This window comes from Buteo buteo, chromosome 8 (assembly GCF_964188355.1).
Source record: "Buteo buteo chromosome 8, bButBut1.hap1.1, whole genome shotgun sequence".
Taxonomy (NCBI): Eukaryota; Metazoa; Chordata; class Aves; order Accipitriformes; family Accipitridae; genus Buteo; species Buteo buteo.
In genome coordinates this window covers 19,582,154-19,601,249 of record NC_134178.1, presented here as the reverse complement: position 1 = coordinate 19,601,249, position 19,096 = coordinate 19,582,154, and the positions used below count along the sequence as shown (strand labels likewise).

General features: G+C 40.6%; 2 protein-coding genes across 5 annotated transcripts in view; both read right to left on the bottom strand.

Moving 5' to 3' along the window:
* Window positions 1-19,096, bottom strand: part of APP (amyloid beta precursor protein) — a 234,430-nt gene that overhangs the window by 72,935 nt on the left and 142,399 nt on the right. For all 4 annotated transcript variants that reach the window (XM_075033881.1, XM_075033883.1, XM_075033879.1 and 1 more), the window contains one exon: window positions 2,528-2,661. In XM_075033881.1, the coding sequence (XP_074889982.1) occupies window positions 2,528-2,661 (134 nt within the window). The remainder of the gene's footprint in view (window positions 1-2,527; window positions 2,662-19,096) is intronic.
* On the bottom strand, window positions 3,215-18,832 carry LOC142033685 (uncharacterized). Its single transcript, XM_075033884.1, has 2 exons — window positions 18,789-18,832; window positions 3,215-7,438 (listed from the first exon to the last, which is right to left on the bottom strand). The coding sequence occupies exon 2, from the start codon at window positions 6,769-6,771 to the stop codon at window positions 5,176-5,178; it is 1,596 nt and encodes a 531-aa protein (XP_074889985.1). The 5' UTR covers window positions 6,772-7,438; window positions 18,789-18,832; the 3' UTR covers window positions 3,215-5,175.

The following is a 19,096-nucleotide window of genomic DNA, read 5'->3' as shown; positions in this document are numbered from 1 at the left end:
TGCTAGAAAAGGAAACCAGTGATATGGGACACAGATGTATCACAGTTCACATGAGGAAACACAGAATGGTTAACCAGCTGGCTTTTCTACTTCTCCATAAGATCTTGTATTTGTTAAACATTTGAAACATTAACTGGGAGAGGCTAGCTCAATGCTGTACAAAACATTACTCATAGAAGGAAAAACTAATTTTTAAAAACTTAAGTTAACTCTCTTCTTCAAAGCTCTGCAGGGGTTCCATGTACGTCAAGACATATGTACTTTAAGCTGAGATTTCATAAGCAGCTTAAGCAAATTAAAGATCAAAGAACTTACTTTCTTGATGTACATATCGTGCTGCTGTTTCCCAGGTCTGATTTAGCTTGCTGAACTGGCCAGAGTTGGTTATTTTCCTTTTTTTTGGAAGAGTGACATTGCAGTGAGATGAGGGAGCTGACCTGCCTCACCCTGCAGCTGTATGCTCATTAGCACTGACAGAAAGTATGGCTGGGAATGTGCTAACGAGGGCAGAGCACACACAGCACCAGCATGATCTTCAGTCAAACCCTTGAACCACAGCCTTCATTTATGAAGTTGCCCCAAATGCGCACGCTAAAATGTGCAGCGCATTTATTCAGAAGTTTTCTGATGCTATGGTTCAGTGCTTTTCCTAGTTAATTTTGTTGGCCTCAAGCACTGACGTGGTACGTTTTCTCTATATGATGTCGTCTGAGTGCCCGTGCATTTGATCAGCTCTTTTCCACAAACCATCAGCTTTGTAGAAAATAGAAAATACACAGTTCACCCAAATACTGCCCTTAATTACTCAGCTTAACCTTTACATATTTGGGTTTTGGAGACAAACCTGAAACCATGGTGGGAATCTGAGGACTGTTCCAGGGAAACCTGCCTTTCGTGCAGACTGTCCTTTGCTTTCAGGACACCTGCTCCTACAGTGTTTTTTTAAAAAAAAGGCTATTTCAAGGGGAGGTAATAACAGGGTGATAACTGCATTACCCACTGACCCTCTGTGTGCCTGGCTGGGGCAGGATCTCTCTCCTCGGCCGGGCAGGCTGAGTGCACAACATTTTTTATCCTCCCAATTCCCAGCCTGTCCTTCCCAAACTGAGTAGTGTAGCCACACGCAAGTTTGTTACGAAGAGGACTGGGGTGAGCCATTCCCTTGGCGGAGGTGCCTTGCGAGCCATTGCTCACCTCCCTCCCGACTTACCCCTCGGCTTCAGGGTGGCTCTGAGCCGGGCAAAAAGGCAGCACTCGCACCACAGCTGCCTCAGCCACTGCTTGCTTTAGTGAAGTTGTTTGATCTTCCAGAGGAAAGGAAATCATAACACTTTACAAGCATTAGGCTGGGACTATTTTCTGTATTTAAGAAGGAGATAGCTTATTTGTGCTACAAAGCTTCCCAAGCAGATGAGGAGCACATCTCTTCCTACCTATTCACTGCCGTATTCATGGCACGCGGTTTGCACCGATCGGGTGACCGCTTCAGGTAAGATGCCCTGCTCTGTTTATTAGAAGAGTGCCAGCCACAGCTACAGTGCCAGTAGACAGGTCCTTATTCTAAGAGCTTAATTTCAGGCCTACTCAAACATTTTAGCACAGAGCTAAAGGTTAGTGTGTCAGTAATGCAGAGTAACACTGAAAATGCAACAGGGGAACAAAGTTACAATGATAAATTATAGTAAAATAGCTACAAGGATACATGCAGTGCATCTGAATTACACTACCTTCATTTTTGTGGTTGTTCCATCCTAAAAAAAATGCACCACAGGCTTTCCTTTAAACCTCTTATATTTTTCTTTGTTGTTATTAGACATAACTGTGACAATTTTTTATTGGCATTGCTATTATAAACCGTAATTCTGAGAGAGTGAATAGCTCATCTCTTAGTGTTCAATAGGATTAAAAACAGTCTAGTTTCAGGCTACACAAATCTTTTTTGGTTAAAGGAACAAAAGGGTTGATTCAGTTGGATTTTGGATCAGTTCAAAAGCACTAATTTTTCCTCTTTTCTTTAGCTTTAGATGCATTTCATGTTACCTTGAGGCTCAAGACCATTAGATGAACATATGCGAGCTTATGTTACCCCAGGGTACAGCCATGTATGCCTACACACAGAGAACAAAGCTAATCACAAGCAATCTCCTCCCTCCACTGCTACAAAGGAAGGATGACTAATACAGTGGTCAAGTTCTTTACTTAGAAATAAGAACAATCTCAAAAACCAAACATTCTTCCACAAAAACGAGAGAAATTTTTAATAGACTTTTTTTTCCTTTTTACCAGCACAAGTAACTGTAGCGACTCATGATTGCAGCTGCAACCCAACCACAAATATATGTCCCAGTCAGCCGAATTCTTAGATAAGAGTCAGAAAGGCAGTAAATGGAGTATGTACAAAATTGCTAATAGGTAGGGCAGCTGGCTGAAGCCTTGGGGAAATAAGAAAATGAAGGACTCCAAGCATCTTACGACTTGACAGACAAAACTCCCTCCCATATTTATAGGTAAAGAAATCTCCCCTTACCTGAGACATCCTTTCACGATGCTTAGCTTCAAGCCTCTCCTTGGCTTTCTGGAAATGGGCATGTTCATTCTCATCCCCAGGTGTCTCCAAGTATTTGTCAACAGCATCAGGAGTGCTAGCAGCTGTGGTAGGGACTGAGGTAATTTTTTTTTTTTGGGGGGGGGTTGGGAAGAAGGGAAGGAAGAAAAGCAGAATTTCTACTTTAGTACAGGTAAAATTTAGTTGGACCAATCTGTTCTGTCAGGGTAAAGCCATTCATTTAACCTCAGAGGAGGATATAAAAATGTGGTTTAGGCAGACATGTGAGACACACAGCAAATATATGTAAATATACAAGGATTTCCCGCCTGCCCCATTTTCTAACCCAGGAGAAACTCTTCAGTGTGAACAAAGCAATGTTATTCAAACAGGTTAGAAACTGCTGTCAAAGGAAAAATTCCAAGGAAAAAAAAAGCCTGGCAATGACTAAGGTACATAAACCAGCAGAAAGCCCTTTGCTAAGTTACATTCTTTCTATATTAGTTTATTTTTAAAAGGTAAACTGTTACACCTGAGTGCCAATGCAAATGCATTTTAAAGCACCTATGGACCCCACAGTACCCTAATGAAATACCTCAAATCCTTCCCTTAGTGACAGTTTGGCCTCACAGATATTTACTTTATTTGTAACAACTTTGATTAAGAAAATCCCTCATGGATGCAGAAAATAATCAGCAAGCATGCACTAATTGCCATCCATTCCTGTTGGATAACTAGGTGATACCCATCACACTGGTAGCAGAAAGATTTGCATTTGGGGTAATTCAAGCAGAGTGAGCAACAGTTCCTTCACTATGCAGCAACATCCAACAACCTCTGCATTAACTAGAGTAACACTTCTGTGCTAGGGACATAACAGCGATTTAAAAAGCTCTCCAATGATGATCAACTATTTCATTTCAACTATATTGTCCCTAAATATTTTATTATATAATTAGTTTCATTTCCCTGGTCACATTTAATAACTGCAAAGTTAGTTTAAAAATTCTTACAAAGAAAGAATGTACACATTGTTGTGCAGAATTTTTTTTTTTTTTTAATTAGTTTGACTGTATGCACTATAGTTAACTTCACTTACAGAGGTAATACATTTTAGTAGATAGACTAATACAGGTAGGGAAAACCCCAGGACCCTCCCACACCCCAAACATTTCTCAGTGTCTTCAACAGAAGCAAACTTTAATCTGAAGATCAGGCTGATTAATAACAACCAAGATTTACTTATGACTACTTTCCCCCAAACAAGTTGAAATATAAACATATCTATGTTAAATTATTTAAAAAACATAAAATCAGAAGTATAACATTTCAGTCCCAGTGAAATACATCCTCAAACTTTAAGAAAAATTTAAACTGAAATCCAAACTTTTCCTCCAACTTTACCTTAGATGTATAAGGCTCAAAGAAAAACAAATAACACCCCCCAAATGAACAGAAAGCCTTTGGCTATCTTTGAGACATCTCTACATGTTCTCTACAACAGGCATGAATGGTTTTGGATGCTGTCGGTATATACTGCACAATGAATTTTGTAAGTTACTCAGTGGACCAAAGGAAAGGCCTTGCTTATCTCGAAACAAAAAAATCTACAAGCAACCAAAAAATCCCCCAACCCACCAAACCATCACTCCTCCCACCATTTTTAGATTTGTTTCATAAATATTTAATTAGAAGAAGTTTACATTTTGTAAATTTGTAAACTTTGTTACTGAAGTGTTGTAACAGACAGGAACAAATAAGCTTCCTGACAAGCCACAAAAATTACAAAAATAGAATGCAACTCTTAATATTTTCAGTGGTTACTTCTACAACTTCAGACAATTTAGTCTCTAATACCATTATGAAAGCATAAAAATTTTCTTTCTTTTTAAAGTCTTGATGATAACACCCCACCTTCAATGATAATGTGGTTTGTGCTGGGATGCAGTGCTGCCTGCCGGAAAAGCCACAGCCAGTGGAAACAAATTCCAAAAACAAATCACCCAAAGCTCAGACTGAGTGAAAACATTTCTGTAATGCTCAGAAGTATTTCTAAATATCTGCACCTGGCTGCAGGCAGGGCCCCTCTAATTCTGGTCAGAGTATCCAGTACTCACTTCTTGTAAAATTGGCTCAGAATTCCCTTCAAGAGGATCAGAAATAAGATCAGCCCTTCTACTCTGTTTGGAAACTGAAGCGGCATTTTTCCTGGTAGAATCCCCTTTTGTAGTGGTTTTTCCTCGCAACTCACGTACCTGTGCATTTAGGACCGAGGTAGGTTTTCCATCCCATTTCCTCATGTCCTCTCCATGATCACATAGGTAAAACTACAGGGCACCTCGCGGTGTGTACCTTCTATATTCTCTCTCTTGCGAAGAGGAGCGCTCACTCCTAATAGCTGAGACATTGGTCCTTACAGGTGGGGAACAGGACATATCCTCTTCGAATTGCTGGAAATCCTCGGACAGCTTCTCCACAGTCGAAATGCAGGCTTGTAGGGAGGAGGAGAGATTTTCTTCGTATTGACGGAGTTGGCGAGCCACTTCATCCACTGTCACTGCCTCTTCGTCTTTCCAGGTCATTATCGCCAGTGAGTTGGCATAGGACGATGGTGCGCTCCGTACAAACTTCTACCACATGGGTCGTGTGCATTGGACTTCATCTGGATCTTTGGGTAATTGTGGGTTGTCCGGGTCATGATGAATTGTCTCTAGCACAGCTAATTCCCTCAGATATTGGATACCTCTTTCCATGATGGTCCACTTGCTTGATTGACATATAACATCTTCCTTAAAGGGGTACCTTTCCTTCACACTTGATAGGAGTTGCCTCCAGAGGCTGATGGCTTGTGTCCCTTTTCCAATTGTCTTGTCAATGCCACCTTCCCTGGCAAGCGATCCCAGCTGCTTGGCTTCCCTACCTTCTAATTCCAAGCTATTAGCCCCATTGTCCCAGCATCGGAGGAGCCAGGTGACAATATGCTCACCTATATGGCAGCCGAAATCTTTTCGCATATCCCGCAGCTCACTCAAGGATAGGGACCGGGTTATTATCTCTGGTTCTGCCTTTTCCCCCTGTTCCCGTGATGACCCTGGTTCACCTTCATCCTTCGCTAAGCGAACTGATTTTTTCATATATTTCTTTTTCTGTACGGGGGCAACTGATACTGGTGCAGGTTGGTCCGCTGGTTCAGCTGCAGTACCACTCGCCGGGTTTTGGATAACCGCAGTGTCTGTCGCCAAGGTTTGGGTAGCAGCAGCGCTCGTCGCCGGGGCTGGAGGGACCACAGTGCCCGCTGCTGAGGTTTGGGTAGCTGCTGTGCTCGTTGCCATGGCTGGAGGGGCTGCAGTGCCTGTCGCTGAGGTTTGGGTAGCCACAGTTCTTGTCGCCGGGGCTGGAGTGGTCATGGTGCCTGTCGCCAAGGTCTGGGCGGCCGCAATGCTCATCATTTTGTTGTTAGGTCCAGAGACCTTCTCTTCCCCTTGAGGGTACTGAGTGGTGTCGAACAGGGCTCGATAGGCATGGGCCAGGCTCCAGCACGTTGCAGTGATTTGTATCTCTCTAGAGCTGCCAGGGTGACAGCATACCTTTTCCAAATATTTTACTAGTTCTTCTGGATCCTGCACTTGTTCAGGGGTGAATTTCCAAAACACTGGAGGTGCCCACTTTTCTAGGTACTTGCCCATGCTACCCCACACACCCTGCCACCCATAATTATCCAGCCTCAGGGCAGATATCTGGGTGATCTTCTTAAATAGTTGTTTAACCTTAGACAAGAGCTGAACCACGTTCAGAAGCATGCTAATTCCTAGCAGTAGGGCTAGGACTGTGCTGGTCTCAACATGCCAGGAGTATTCAAGTTTTTCAAAATTCTCAAAACACCATTGTAACTGGACTGAAGGAGAAAGGAGAGGGGAAGAAAGGTACCCCACCCATAGACTGCTTTCCAAGGAGGAAAGGTAAATGGTGTAATTATTAATAGTTTCCCACACATGGCTCCCGGAGTATAAAGGTGACAATGCTGAGTACAAATAGCGGATTAATCCCACAGCTGACGACTTTATCATACCATAAACCAGTGTTATACAATACATCAAAGCGAAAACCTTAATCCACCTCTCACAGATGATAAGCAGCAGAAGAGAGACTACATACAGCAAGCAAGGTGATACATAACAGAACTTTAAAAACCAGAGCAACAACTCTAAGAACACATAAATCAACATAGTGACCAGCGACTATTAGACCAATATAATGAATGCTTATAACAAATTTAACAAGCTCTGGTCAGGTTTGTCATTATCTCAACCCTCTGAGTCCCACGTTGGGTGCCAAAATGGACTGTCATGGTTTAACCCCAGCCAGCAACTAAACACCACGCAGCTGCTCACTCGCTCCCCCCCACCCAGTGGGATGGGGGAGAAAATCGGGAAAAGAAGTAAAACTCATGGGTTGAGATAAGAATGGTTTAATAGAACAGAGAAGAAGAAACTAATAATGATAATGATAACACTAATAAAACGACAACAGCAATAATAAAAGGATTGGAATGTACAAATGATGCGCAACGCAATTGCTCACCACCCACCGACCGACACCCAGCTAGTCCCCAAGTGGCGATTCCCTGCCCCCACTTCCCAGTTCCTAAACTACATGTGACACCAGTTGGCCACTTTGGGTCAGCCATATCCTGTGCCAACTTCTTGTGCCCCTCCAGCTTTCTCGCTGGCTGGGCATGAGAAGCTGAAAAATCCTTGACTATAGTCTAAACACTACTGAGCAACAACTGAAAACATCAGTGTTATCAACAATCTTCTCATACTGAACTCAAAACATAGCGCTGTACCAGCTACTAGGAAGACAATTAACTCTATCCCAGCTGAAACCAGGATACTTTTAATCTCTCAAACGTCAAATTAATTTAATCTTTACCTTTCCTGAAGCTGCAGTTAAGTACAGTACATTTTAATTCCATTTAGAAAATGAAAAGAAAATTTTATTTCAAAGCAGGAAGAAATTTAAGTGTCAGACTGAGCAAGACTAGCCCTTCCAGGCTCCTGTTGCCTGATAGGGGCTCACCAAGCACCCCCAGGCAAGACCACTGAATACTCTTTTGCAATGTTTAACTAACCTCGTGGATTTTCCTTCCATTACTCTAATTTTGGGGCTTTTTTCCCCACAAAACTTGCATGAGTTTTAACATTCACAATATGGTGCAGCACTGAGTTCCACGGTTTAATCAGGCTCTGTGTGAAGAGGATTCCCCTCTGTCTACACCCTCCTCTCACCGCCTCTGCAGGACACAGCAGGATTTAGCACAGGAAGGTTGAATGGGGGACAGCTCTAGCGCATTTGCCATCCTTCTCCATCTTTTATAGATTTTATTTTTTTTTTAATTGAAGTCTGTACAAATGTGAGTGGAAAGAACTGACAATCTAAATAACTGTCCAATAAATTACGCAAATGTAACCTTTCATTATCGAACAGGAAAAAAGGTCACCAGCATTTGCACTGAGATCAGTTAAGCCACCTGTACATTCAAGGTCTGATTTCCAAAAGCTTCTGTCTCACACATGTGGCCTTTATGGCCCAGATTTTTTGGACAATAACGCTTACTTCTTGCTGGCATGCTTGCTGGTGCATTTCTGAACAAGTGAGAGTAGCAGGTGCTAAGAACTGGAAAACCTGATTTCAGTGCCTCATGCTGAGGATGTCAGAGCACTGAGCCCCCGCCAAAAGCTGTGCAAAACCAAATCAAACAGTGACTAGGCATTAAATGCCACATACCTGGATGCCTGAGATAGCCAGGCTGTGCCCAGGAGCATGGAAAAGGATGTGGGCAGTACATCAGTATCCAACTGCAACCTGCTCTCTCAAGCTAATGCTGAAGACGCTCATGCTAATGAAGAGCAATACTGCATAGGAGGAGAAAGCTACTACCCCGACCTTGCACGAAAGGCAAAAGGCTGGTGTAACGCCACACACGGCTCTCCACTACGTGCTTCCAAAAATATAGAGGGCTCAGAAACGGGCATGTAGACTCATGGGAGCTTAGGGGACCTGTCTCATTGGTAAGAAGCTCAATCACTTACACTCATCCACCAGGGGACTAATTTGATTTAGAAAATCTCTACTGAGAAAAGATTTCTGACAACAGCTTTATCGGAAAGAAGCAACCGACGTCTGATGGCTGGAAACCAAAGCTAGGCAGAAATAAGGCTGGAAATCCAGATCAGAAATAAGCCACCCACTTTCAATAGTAAGTGCAATTAAGTATTTGAACAACTTATGCAAAGACATGCTGAGTCGCCCAAAAGAATCCTCAAAAACATCCTGCTTCAGCATCTCCTTCCAAAACCCAGACAGTGAACACGCGTGAAAGCAAGAGGTAAAACTGGTGTTTTCTCCCTCCCTGCTTGCTGCTGGCACCGGTCCATGCCCAGCACACATCAGAGAAGGCTGAGCTTACACAAAGCCAGCCGTAAGGACTCAGCATGCCTACCGCTCCTGGAACGTTTATTTAGCTGCTGGTGGCAGAAGAGACCAACCAACCCACCAACACCAACCGCATCTCACTCTGCAAACAGAGACACTGTTTAAACTCTTAAAAAATAGGGTTAAGTTTCACTAAGAAGAAGTTCAGTGCCTGTGTTTAGGAAAATACTAAAAGGTGAGATGAAATGGTCATATACGGTTTTGTTTTCTGTTATAACAGATTCAGAAGCGGTCTTTTTATAAGTGGTTAGCTATTAATGTACTTTGAAATCATAAGTATTTCTCTGACAAAATAACCAGTCTGCTGAAAAACAAATAACCCTGCAAGATTTCACTCCCTATATTTATAAAGTCTGCAAATGATTATGTGACAACTTCTCCGTCCATTATTAAAAAAAATAATTACCAATAGCATGTTAAAAACCCCCTTGTGATTCCAACATAACAATAACCAGCAGCTGTCCCCCCAAGAGTTACAAAAATACTAAGCCTCCCTTCTTCTGCATAAAGCAGAAACATTTTAAAATTTCTTCACGGCTGTTGGCACAAAACCTATCCTTTGCACAGGTTCAATAATACAGCCAAATTATGCTCTACACATTTTGCTATTTAACAACAACTTTTACATATCAGAAGACCAAGGGGGGCAAAAAAAAAAAGGAAGAAAAATGCAACACTATGCCCCCAGATTCTGTTTTATTGTTTCACATAAAAATAAATAATCCATATCAGCATCTCCAGTGAAAGAAAAAAAACACTCACTCACCAATCTCATATGAAATGAAAGGATTAGGATATGCTCCTTTTCTGAATGACATTGGCTGCTGCATATAAGATGGGAAACCATTTGAAATGAAAGCATTACCCAGTTACAATGTAGTATTCAGTGTATGCATTCATTGCCTCTGAATTCCACATACACAACTGCCTCATTAATGAAGGATTAGGATCAAAGCTTTCAGTTGTTGACTAAGATCACAACTAATTATAGCACTTCTGACAATCACAAGTGCATACGGAGTATCTTTAGTGAGAAGGGTTTCTATTATTGCTACTGCTACCTTGTGAAATGAGCTGTTTTTACAAGATGGTATCCCCATTCTTTTGTGAATAAACTACTCTGCTTACAGCAGGGAGGCAAAACCAATGAATAGAATCTAAACAACAGGGCAGGAAAACAATGATTACCTTTTTATTACAAAACGGACTTATTACTGGCTGAATGATACAAGACAAATGAAGGCTGGGAAAGGTACATCTAAGATTGCAGCAAATCACCATTATTTTAAACGTAGGGAATAGTATGTACCAGGATGAGTTTTTACATAAGAAGTGGTTAAGTTGAATATGATTTAATTACTTGGAGAAAAGTGTGTGCCACACTGGTATGTCTTCTAGTAAAGGTCGATACTGGGGCATAGAACAGTAAGTGTATTTACATACTATACATAAGCTACTGATTATAGACAACTATTCTCATTCTTAGCACTGTGAGCTGGAGGACCAGCAGGCAAAGTGCCATTCCTTTTCACTTTTAATTACTTTGTCTTCATGCACTCTTTCACCAAGACAACTTTCTGAACCTTGTCTAAAACTAAGAATAAAGGGGAGCGCAGAATTCCTCCCACAGTCAACAGCACAAGGGAGACCCTGTGAGAGTGAAAACCAGACGTTCCCAGTTTTAGTATTTTACCTGTAAGCCGCAGGTTGCTGCTCGTTTCTTTTTAGGGTTTTTGGGGGCAAACAGACAGCACTGCTGTGCTTCAAGGGTTGGCATCACCCCTGGACTGGCAGGAGTTCTGGAAGCCAGATCTTTCGCCTTGTGGCTCATCAGCACATCTCCCTGCCTGGAAGCTAACTGCAGAGCAGCAAACTGCTGATCACGACCAGAGCCTGGTACTCCTGTCCTTCAGGCCACTCAACTCCAGCTGCTCGCTTTTTAATTTTCAGCAAAGATGCTCAATAATGCAAACTCCCATTAAGTTATTCATTGATATTAAGGCTCATGATCACATAAATAAAACCCAGCTGAATGGTTATCTTGCACATTTGCTTTATCCTCATGTTTTGACAACTATCTTTAAGACACCCAAAAAGTCTTTGAAAGTAAAGTGTTCTTCATAATAACTGAGGAATTCTGACCACAATGGTAGCAATTCCAAAAGCACAAAACATGGACTAACAGACTTGATAAAAACAAATATATTCTTCTGTCAGAAAAAAAATATATGCATGTTGGTACTGACTTCAGAAAAAAAGCCCCCTCTAACAGTAGTGGTTGTATGTTCAGGGATCACATCTGAAGCAGTAAAAAGAATGACCAGTTCTGAGAATTGACTTCTCCACTTCAATTTCAAGCTGTGTCTTAGCTTCCAAGATTTTGTTAAAATAGATGAATGTTCCTAAAGCAGATTAGAAAGCATGTTACTAAAAAAGTCTACTAGTTTATTTGAAAGATAATTCCAGGCACAGGTGACATGAAAAGAGTTAATACATGAAAGACAAAATGGTGTTCCTGAGGGATGCTCTTTCCTTCTTAATAGTTGGGTTATCTCATTGTTTTTGTTACTGATCAAGGCTAAACTATTTTGTCATAAAAGACTGCATATAGTTTCTGTAATATTTCATAACTTGCATTAGTATTGAAAGAATTATTACAGGTCAATGTAGCAACCTTGGCCTGAAAATATGATTAATTGTATTGAGACAGACAAATCACATGTTTAAAAGTTACATTCCTTCTTGAACTTTACTTTGTAAAGACTGATCCTATCTTCCTTTGATATGTTATAATTTAAATAGTTGGTATGGCATCAAAACAATAGGCAGCTTGAAAGACAGTTTCATGAAATCCCTCACAGAGACTTCTGGAAGAGGAAAAAAAAACAACAAAACATACCATACTCATATTATTCCTCATCTATTGCCTTAACTAAAGTTGATACTTGCCACCTAACCTAGGTTTAAGTTAAATTTTCTCATATAAGAATCCTCTGTGTAATAATTTCAAGATACATTTCCTATCCATGCACAGCTAGAACTTGGCAATCATGCTTTCATCTCCATGAATGCAACTTCCTTTTCACCAGCCCTGACAAATGCAATTTTGCCTTGCTTATATCCATTTGACACTCGTGTCGGCCATTAATTGCTCAGATCACCCCCCTCTCAGTTCTTCAATTCATTTTGTGCTTGGGAGGAGGTCCCCAAAGCAAACTTTCCTCAAGCATCTTTGCAATACTCTGTTTCAAGGTCATTCTCTTTTTATTTGTCACCATAAGTTTAAATATTTATAAAGGAAAAAACCCCATTAAATTCTTCACCTGTTACATCAAATGAGAACAAATACAAGACAGAAGTATCCTCCTGAACATGCCTTCTGCCAAGGTTGTAAACAAGAGTCATCAAGTTCCACAGAGTGAAAAAAAACCAAACCATCAAACAAACCTGTGGTTAGATTCAACAAAACAAGTTACAGCAGAAACAGTGTCTACAATAATATATCACATTAATAAAATTGCCACAGCTTGAAATTATCAGTAGTCTAACTCTGGTATATGAAAATATTTGCCTCATCTCCCTTTTGAATCCTAAACTTTACCCAATTGCTTTTTAAAAAGGCCCAGTCCAACCCTGGCTCCATGTGTGGTTCAAGGGTGAACTATAAGTGCGAATTTATACAGATGGAAGGAACTGTGGAAACAGAAATTAGTCACTTGCATCCACTAAGCGTGTTAGTCAAAATTAACAATTTAAATAGATAGTAGAAGTCATCCAGTTATATCTCCTAGGCACTTACTATTAAGTGTCAAGCACTCACAATGAATGAAGAACTGCGAAAAAATGTTTTTCTTAACATTTCCTCTACACTATTCAAAATTGGCCTCAACTTCACCAAGACGAACGATTCGGCTGAGTTTTCACGCCAGAGAAGATAAAACCAGCAGATACAGGCAATTCATGCTAGAGACAGTGAGAAAGGGACACATTTAAGTAAAGCATTGAGAGGTAATGTCCCTTTTACTGCTAATTTGGGAAGGAGTAAGACAATTGAATATAAAAAGCCTTTGTGATGAAGCAACAGGTTGTCCTAGTGTGACTGGCTTAGTGAATTTCTAATAACTTGGGGTTTTTTATTCATTCAAATAAAAGACTTCGTACGTATGTGAAATGCTTCCCTGCAATATCACTACTTATAAAGGCAGATTTTTAGGATTTGAAATGTTATCACTAGACTTTTGTATTTTAAATCATATCTCCTGTAGTGCTGTGACAAATAAGTATTGTAGCTAGTTGCTGCGATGAATATTTTTTCAGTACTAAGTGCACTGTCAAAAAAAATGCATTCCTGGCATGAAGCAACTTGCAAGCTCTGCTGCTTTTATAGACCGAGGCCTGCCAACTCCCCCATAAAGCTCACGAGCAGTGAAAGGGCAGTATCAGCCAGTCCAGCTGAACGTGCTCTGGACGTGGCCTGCTTTCTGTCTTTGAGTCTTCTACCTGACTTCAAACTCAAGCAGTATCTGTAGTTGTAGAGGTAAAATGAGCAATCACCCAGTAAATAAGACAAAGGATTAAAATGTGCTACCTAACTAAAAAAGGGGTATACTTTACCATCCCGCTTACAGGAATGCACTGCAGTTCTTTAATGCCTTAGACACACTCTGGAAGTTGGCATGCAAGTTCAGCTGCCAAAATATTTTACTTCCTGCTAACTAGGGAGATGTCAAGATCCCAAACAATAAGTGGATAAAGGAAATTACTGACAACAGGATTATCATCTTATAAACTTCTGCTGTTAGAAGGTACGGACCGTTATTCACAGTACCGCTGTAGAGAAATTAAACTGGACACTGCAAAACACTAGAAGTTGTGAATTTTCCCTTCATGTAAGGGCATGAACTGGAAACACATTAAGACTGATCTCATCAATTATCAGGGACAGACAGATACTAATCTGTAGGCAAGCTGACGTGAGCCTATATGAAAAGCAGTAAGAGTGGATCCCCCATATTAGTCTTAGTCTTGTGCTTTAGATGCAGGACAAATGAGAACAAGGCGTCATGAATTCCACTCCGCTCTGAACGTACCATGCTGTGGCTGCAGGAGCTGCTGGGAGAGCTGTCTCCTGTGCAATAACTGACAAATGAAGCACATTTAAGAGAACGGATTTTCCCAGCTTTGAAGCTCCTTGTGTCCCAAAGTTAAGACCTGAACATCAATGTAATTTCAAAATAGTATGTATTAAAAAAATATATCTCCTACAGCTTTAAGGATGTTTAACAAGCAACAATTAAGAGACAAGTGAAAAAATCTGTACAATAGATTACTTTTTAGTATGATAGTAAGACAGAAATAATTCCTTCAATAACAACAATTTATCATCTTCTGCTTATTCTTGTCAGCACATACTCATTCTGAGGTCATTAAATCGGAACTAACTGCCTGAAAGATCCTGATGACTTCAAAGGAGCCATTATAGCCAGTCACACAGTAGAAGTTTGAGTCCTTATACTGAATAGAAACTGTAGACAGTATTGAACACCCTTATTAAAAATCAATAGGGAGAAAGCATGTGGTCTGGCAGGCTGAAGGAACTGGTAACAAAATCCTTAAAGCCTTCTACTTCTAGGGCAATTATACATCAATTCCCAGGTAGCTGGGTGATGAATGAAAAAAATTTGACAGTAGTAGTGCATAGCCAACAGACAAATCACTTTTGTCAGACCTCAGAACGTTGGTCAAATTCATTGATAGTGGAGAGGGTCTAAGGTTTTGCATGACAGGACAGACCCGCCTTTTCAGATCAAGGCAAAGACACTTCAGCAAGGAAGCAGAATAAAATATGAATTTTTTTTTCTGTAGACAATGTGTTCAGGACATTAGTATTCAGTATTCATACTTTCAGTATTCACAGTATATGAGTATTTGTGACAACAGAACATCCCCAGGTTTTGGTTCAGCCCAATTTCAATGCATTACGAGAAAAATAAAGTCATATCCCACCCTTTCACCCTTTGCCCACTATTCAAGAGAAACACAACCACTATCCACTATTTCATATTACTCTCTGTAAAATCTAACTAGTTTAGGCTGCAAAGCAAACTACAGCTGGACAAAGGAAAGACGTGCTTTTAGCACCCATCTTGTCTCCTGCCTAAGAGAGGCTCACTGTTTTTTTTATAGGACACAAGGGAGCAACAATAAAGTGAACACTGGAGAGAAAAGGAATAAAGAATGGAGTAAATAAATAAGCATGAAGGGTGGGGGGAGGCACAAAGATCAAATAGAAAGATTAAGTTAAGGATGACAGGGCAGGGGGGTGGGGCGGAAAGACAGGACAGAGCAGGGGTGGCCTAGATGGAAACTCTTCTCCACTGTTTTTCTTCTTTTCTTCTGTGGGATTGGGGTGAGGGTGGTGTCTGTGCCACAGCCAGGTAAAAAAAACTTTCAGCAACATTAGATTAATACCAAAGGCAAGATCTCACTTAAGTGCTGAAACATATCATATTCAGCACTTCTAATTATTTTCATTACCATTTCTATTCAGCAAAGTGATGAAGAATAAGGAGAAACAGCATGGGGATACTGAGACAGGAGACGAAACCAGAGGAAAACAAAGTTAATTTAGGAACAGAAATAACAGGTGTATAGAACACACTGAACTAACATGAAAATACAGTAACAAAAATCTAACTAAAGTAGCTTGGAAAGTGTACCCTATAGACTCAAATGTTGTTTGAGAAACTACTGAAGAAAAAAAAAAAAATCCCCAAAAACCCCAAACCCCCAAAACCCCCAAAACAAAACAGGAAAAAGCCCTCTGGTAGATCTATTTTAAAAGACAAGACCAGCTCTATTTTTCCTTACCACTAGTTGTGCAAATGAAGCCAAGCAGCTCAAGTATTCAAACTAATGGCTCAGACCAAATATTGGGAATCCCAAAGTAAACCAAGATAACTATGGAAAGAACACAAATGGTAATGCTCTTGGCATTATTTTATTGAACTGAACTTAAGGAAAAAAAAAAACCAAACCCAAAACAAGTTCCATGAGATAGAGAGGAATCTCCTAATTAATATCATATATAGCAAATTTAGAAGTTGTTTCTTATTTAATTTCTGATTCTACACGCTGTGAGAGGATTGCCAGTCTTAGAAGATCATTTATCCTCCCAAACAGCATGACCTGAACAAATTCTACTGCCAAGAGAAGTTTGAAGGAAGGAAGACAGTCCAATTTCCAAGTTTCATTCAATCCATAATATTCTTTTTAAGGTCATGGCTGAGGTCACCCCTCGTAGCATAAGATTCCCTGCAAAAAGATCACTAGGTTGACTGGAACAGTAATACATTAAACTCTGCTTGCTTGCTATTACAAGCAGTTGGTGCTATGATTTCACCTACAACCTGTATATGAAAGGCAACATCACTGCATTATCAAAGTGACAAATCCAAATCTCACCCCTCCAAGTTTTACTTCATGAGAATAATTCTCATGAAGTCTGTTTTGTGATGTGACCGCTCTTTTAGTCAGCAACACCCTTCCCTCTGTGTAATAATTTCGCAGCACTGTAAAACCAGAAATGAAACTCTCAGATTTGAAGTGCTGGGTGAGTATCTACAGCTCTTTATGCAAGATGCATGATCTTCAGATATCTTTGAGTCTGCACATAGTCCCACTGCAGAATTTGGACAAAGAAATGCATCCATACAGCTCAGCTTGAAAGGCAGGAGCCCAAAGCAAGCTGTAAAAACTGGATGTTTAAAAAAACTGCAATCTTGCAAGAGTCAAGGTCTACTACAAGTCCTTACTTATTTGTCCAGCCTTCACAAAAATATAGATTTTTTTTTTTTTTTTAGTAATGCTGACAAAGGCAGTAATAATTCTTAATTCCTACCAGGTACGTGAAAAGGCTGACTTTTACCAACAAGAACTAGCATATGCAGCTTTTAGAAACTCTTATACTGACCATAAAACCAAAATGCTCAGCACAAAAGGCCAATAGCTAGTCTTCATTTAATCCTACCTTGTTGGACATGAAACATAAGGATGAAGGGCCCCTCCCCCCCTTTTTTTTTTAATTTCTGGGGAAAGGAACAGGCATTGTCACAAGAGGTGTACTATCAGAGGTAGGTGACTTTCATTTGCCTCAAATAGACCAAGGCAAATGGCTGAAGTATCCAAAGCTCTTGCAGGTAAATCATGTTCAGTCCTGTCATTCTTCCCCTGCTAACTGAGACTACTTCCAAACGCAAAGTAGCAAAACGTTCAGTTTCTCAGCTGCTTTCCGTTATTAGTTTCAATGGCTATCATCTTGTCTGGGATCCAATCACCACTCACGCATGATATTCACCCACATTACTGAAAAAGATAATAATCCTTTACAAATTCTCTGTTGGCCATAATAGTAAAGAATAAACACACCCTCATCTTGGCTACCTGAAACTAAATGCACAAGAGCTCAAGTGGCTTTTCTAGGCTTATTTTTCAACATCTCTCTCACTGCGGTGTTTTTTCTATACCTCTAATCTGCATATGCCAGCTAGCTTCAGTGTACTTTTCTTTCCTCCTTCCCTGTCTACAGTATCAACTACTTGTCAGTATCACATACCCTGCATTTTTCATTGCATAAATATTTCTTCTTTAAAATTCTTCTTTTTTTTTCCTACTACTGTCCTCATTCCACCTGTTACAAAGTCTCACTTTTTCTTGCCTGTCACAGAGCATGCAATCAGAGGCAAACCGTGTTTTGCATCTCTGGAAACGTCTTGCCTAACACAGGAACTTGACGGTTCAAAATTTCATTCTTTTAGCAAATGTATTATAGACCTCACTCAAATCTACTGCATAGTTCTTCTTTCTCTTCACTACATCTTCTGTCTTGTTGCAGAAGCTGATCACTGTCCATGAGGTACCCCCCTCACTCGCCTGGTGGTAGACTTTCTCCATGTCCTTCCATGGAGCTTTGCCATGAACAGTTCTAAAAGACGCTGAGATGAAATGCAGCTGGAGCACTGGAGCAGCAATCCTGCCTCCACAACTGCTCTTGCTCCTGCTCCAATAAAACACAGGTCAGCTACTCTGCTTCAAGACACACATAGCACACCTTGCTAGGACTCTGCATGTGTTTGTGTGCATTTTTAAGCTTTCTACTTACTGCAAACATTCCTGGGTGCAGTTTGGAAAATATTTTACTAAGAGGAGCCCTAACATGCTGCTTCTGTTCTGCTCCTCCATGCCCTGTGAGCAGGCAGGCCAGTGAAATATGTACTCAACTCTTTAATGTGTCAGATGTAAATGGCAGCCAACACTCTCCCAAGAGTATGTGCTGGCAAGGCAGATTGGAGGGGAGTGTACCAGAGGCTCCCGACCCAAAATCCAGCTGATAAATCCAGTGTCTGATTCATCAGCTTCAATATCCTGTGATGGACAAAGCCATCCTTCCCAAACCAAAAATCACAGTGCAACACTCTTTCTTCAGGGAAAATGATTATTAAAACATATGGTGTGTTAAACAAGTAAGTGGGAGGTGATTCACATCCACGTGCATCACAGCTCTCAGGAAAACCTAAAAAAATCAAATGTCATTTCTCCCCTTTTCATTGCAAACACACACAAAGTATTCAGTCAAACTAAAAACAAATAAACAAAAAGAAAAAAATAATCTGGAAATAAACAATCTGTTGTTTTAATGAGCTTGTATTGCTTTGATTAAAAAAAGGTCAGAAATAATACATGAAAATACGTTGTAAAAACTATGAACTATTTTTAAACTTACCTGAGGCTTCCCTAAAGTTTGTGCTTTTTCCTGCACACGCATTGTACATGCACACACAGAGACAGACAAGATGTCAGTACGCTTTGACAGAAAATTAAGAGAAGGTGAGTGTAAAGGCCTCTTCTAAAGAAGTGTTAGGCTTTTAGCTACCTACTTGCAGACCCCCATCTACAGCACCAAGAAGTCGCCCACTACCATGCTGGGTTAGCGAGAGGCTAATGAGGATCTAGCGGTGAGCGGAGGTGTTGGACAGACCGCGGCCAGGGGTTAGTGCG

What these genes read in the sequence shown, in the direction of transcription:
- LOC142033685 (XM_075033884.1), bottom strand. Translation starts at nt 6,771, where the DNA reads ATGTTGATTTATGTGTTCTTAGAGTTGTTGCTCTGGTTTTTAAAGTTC.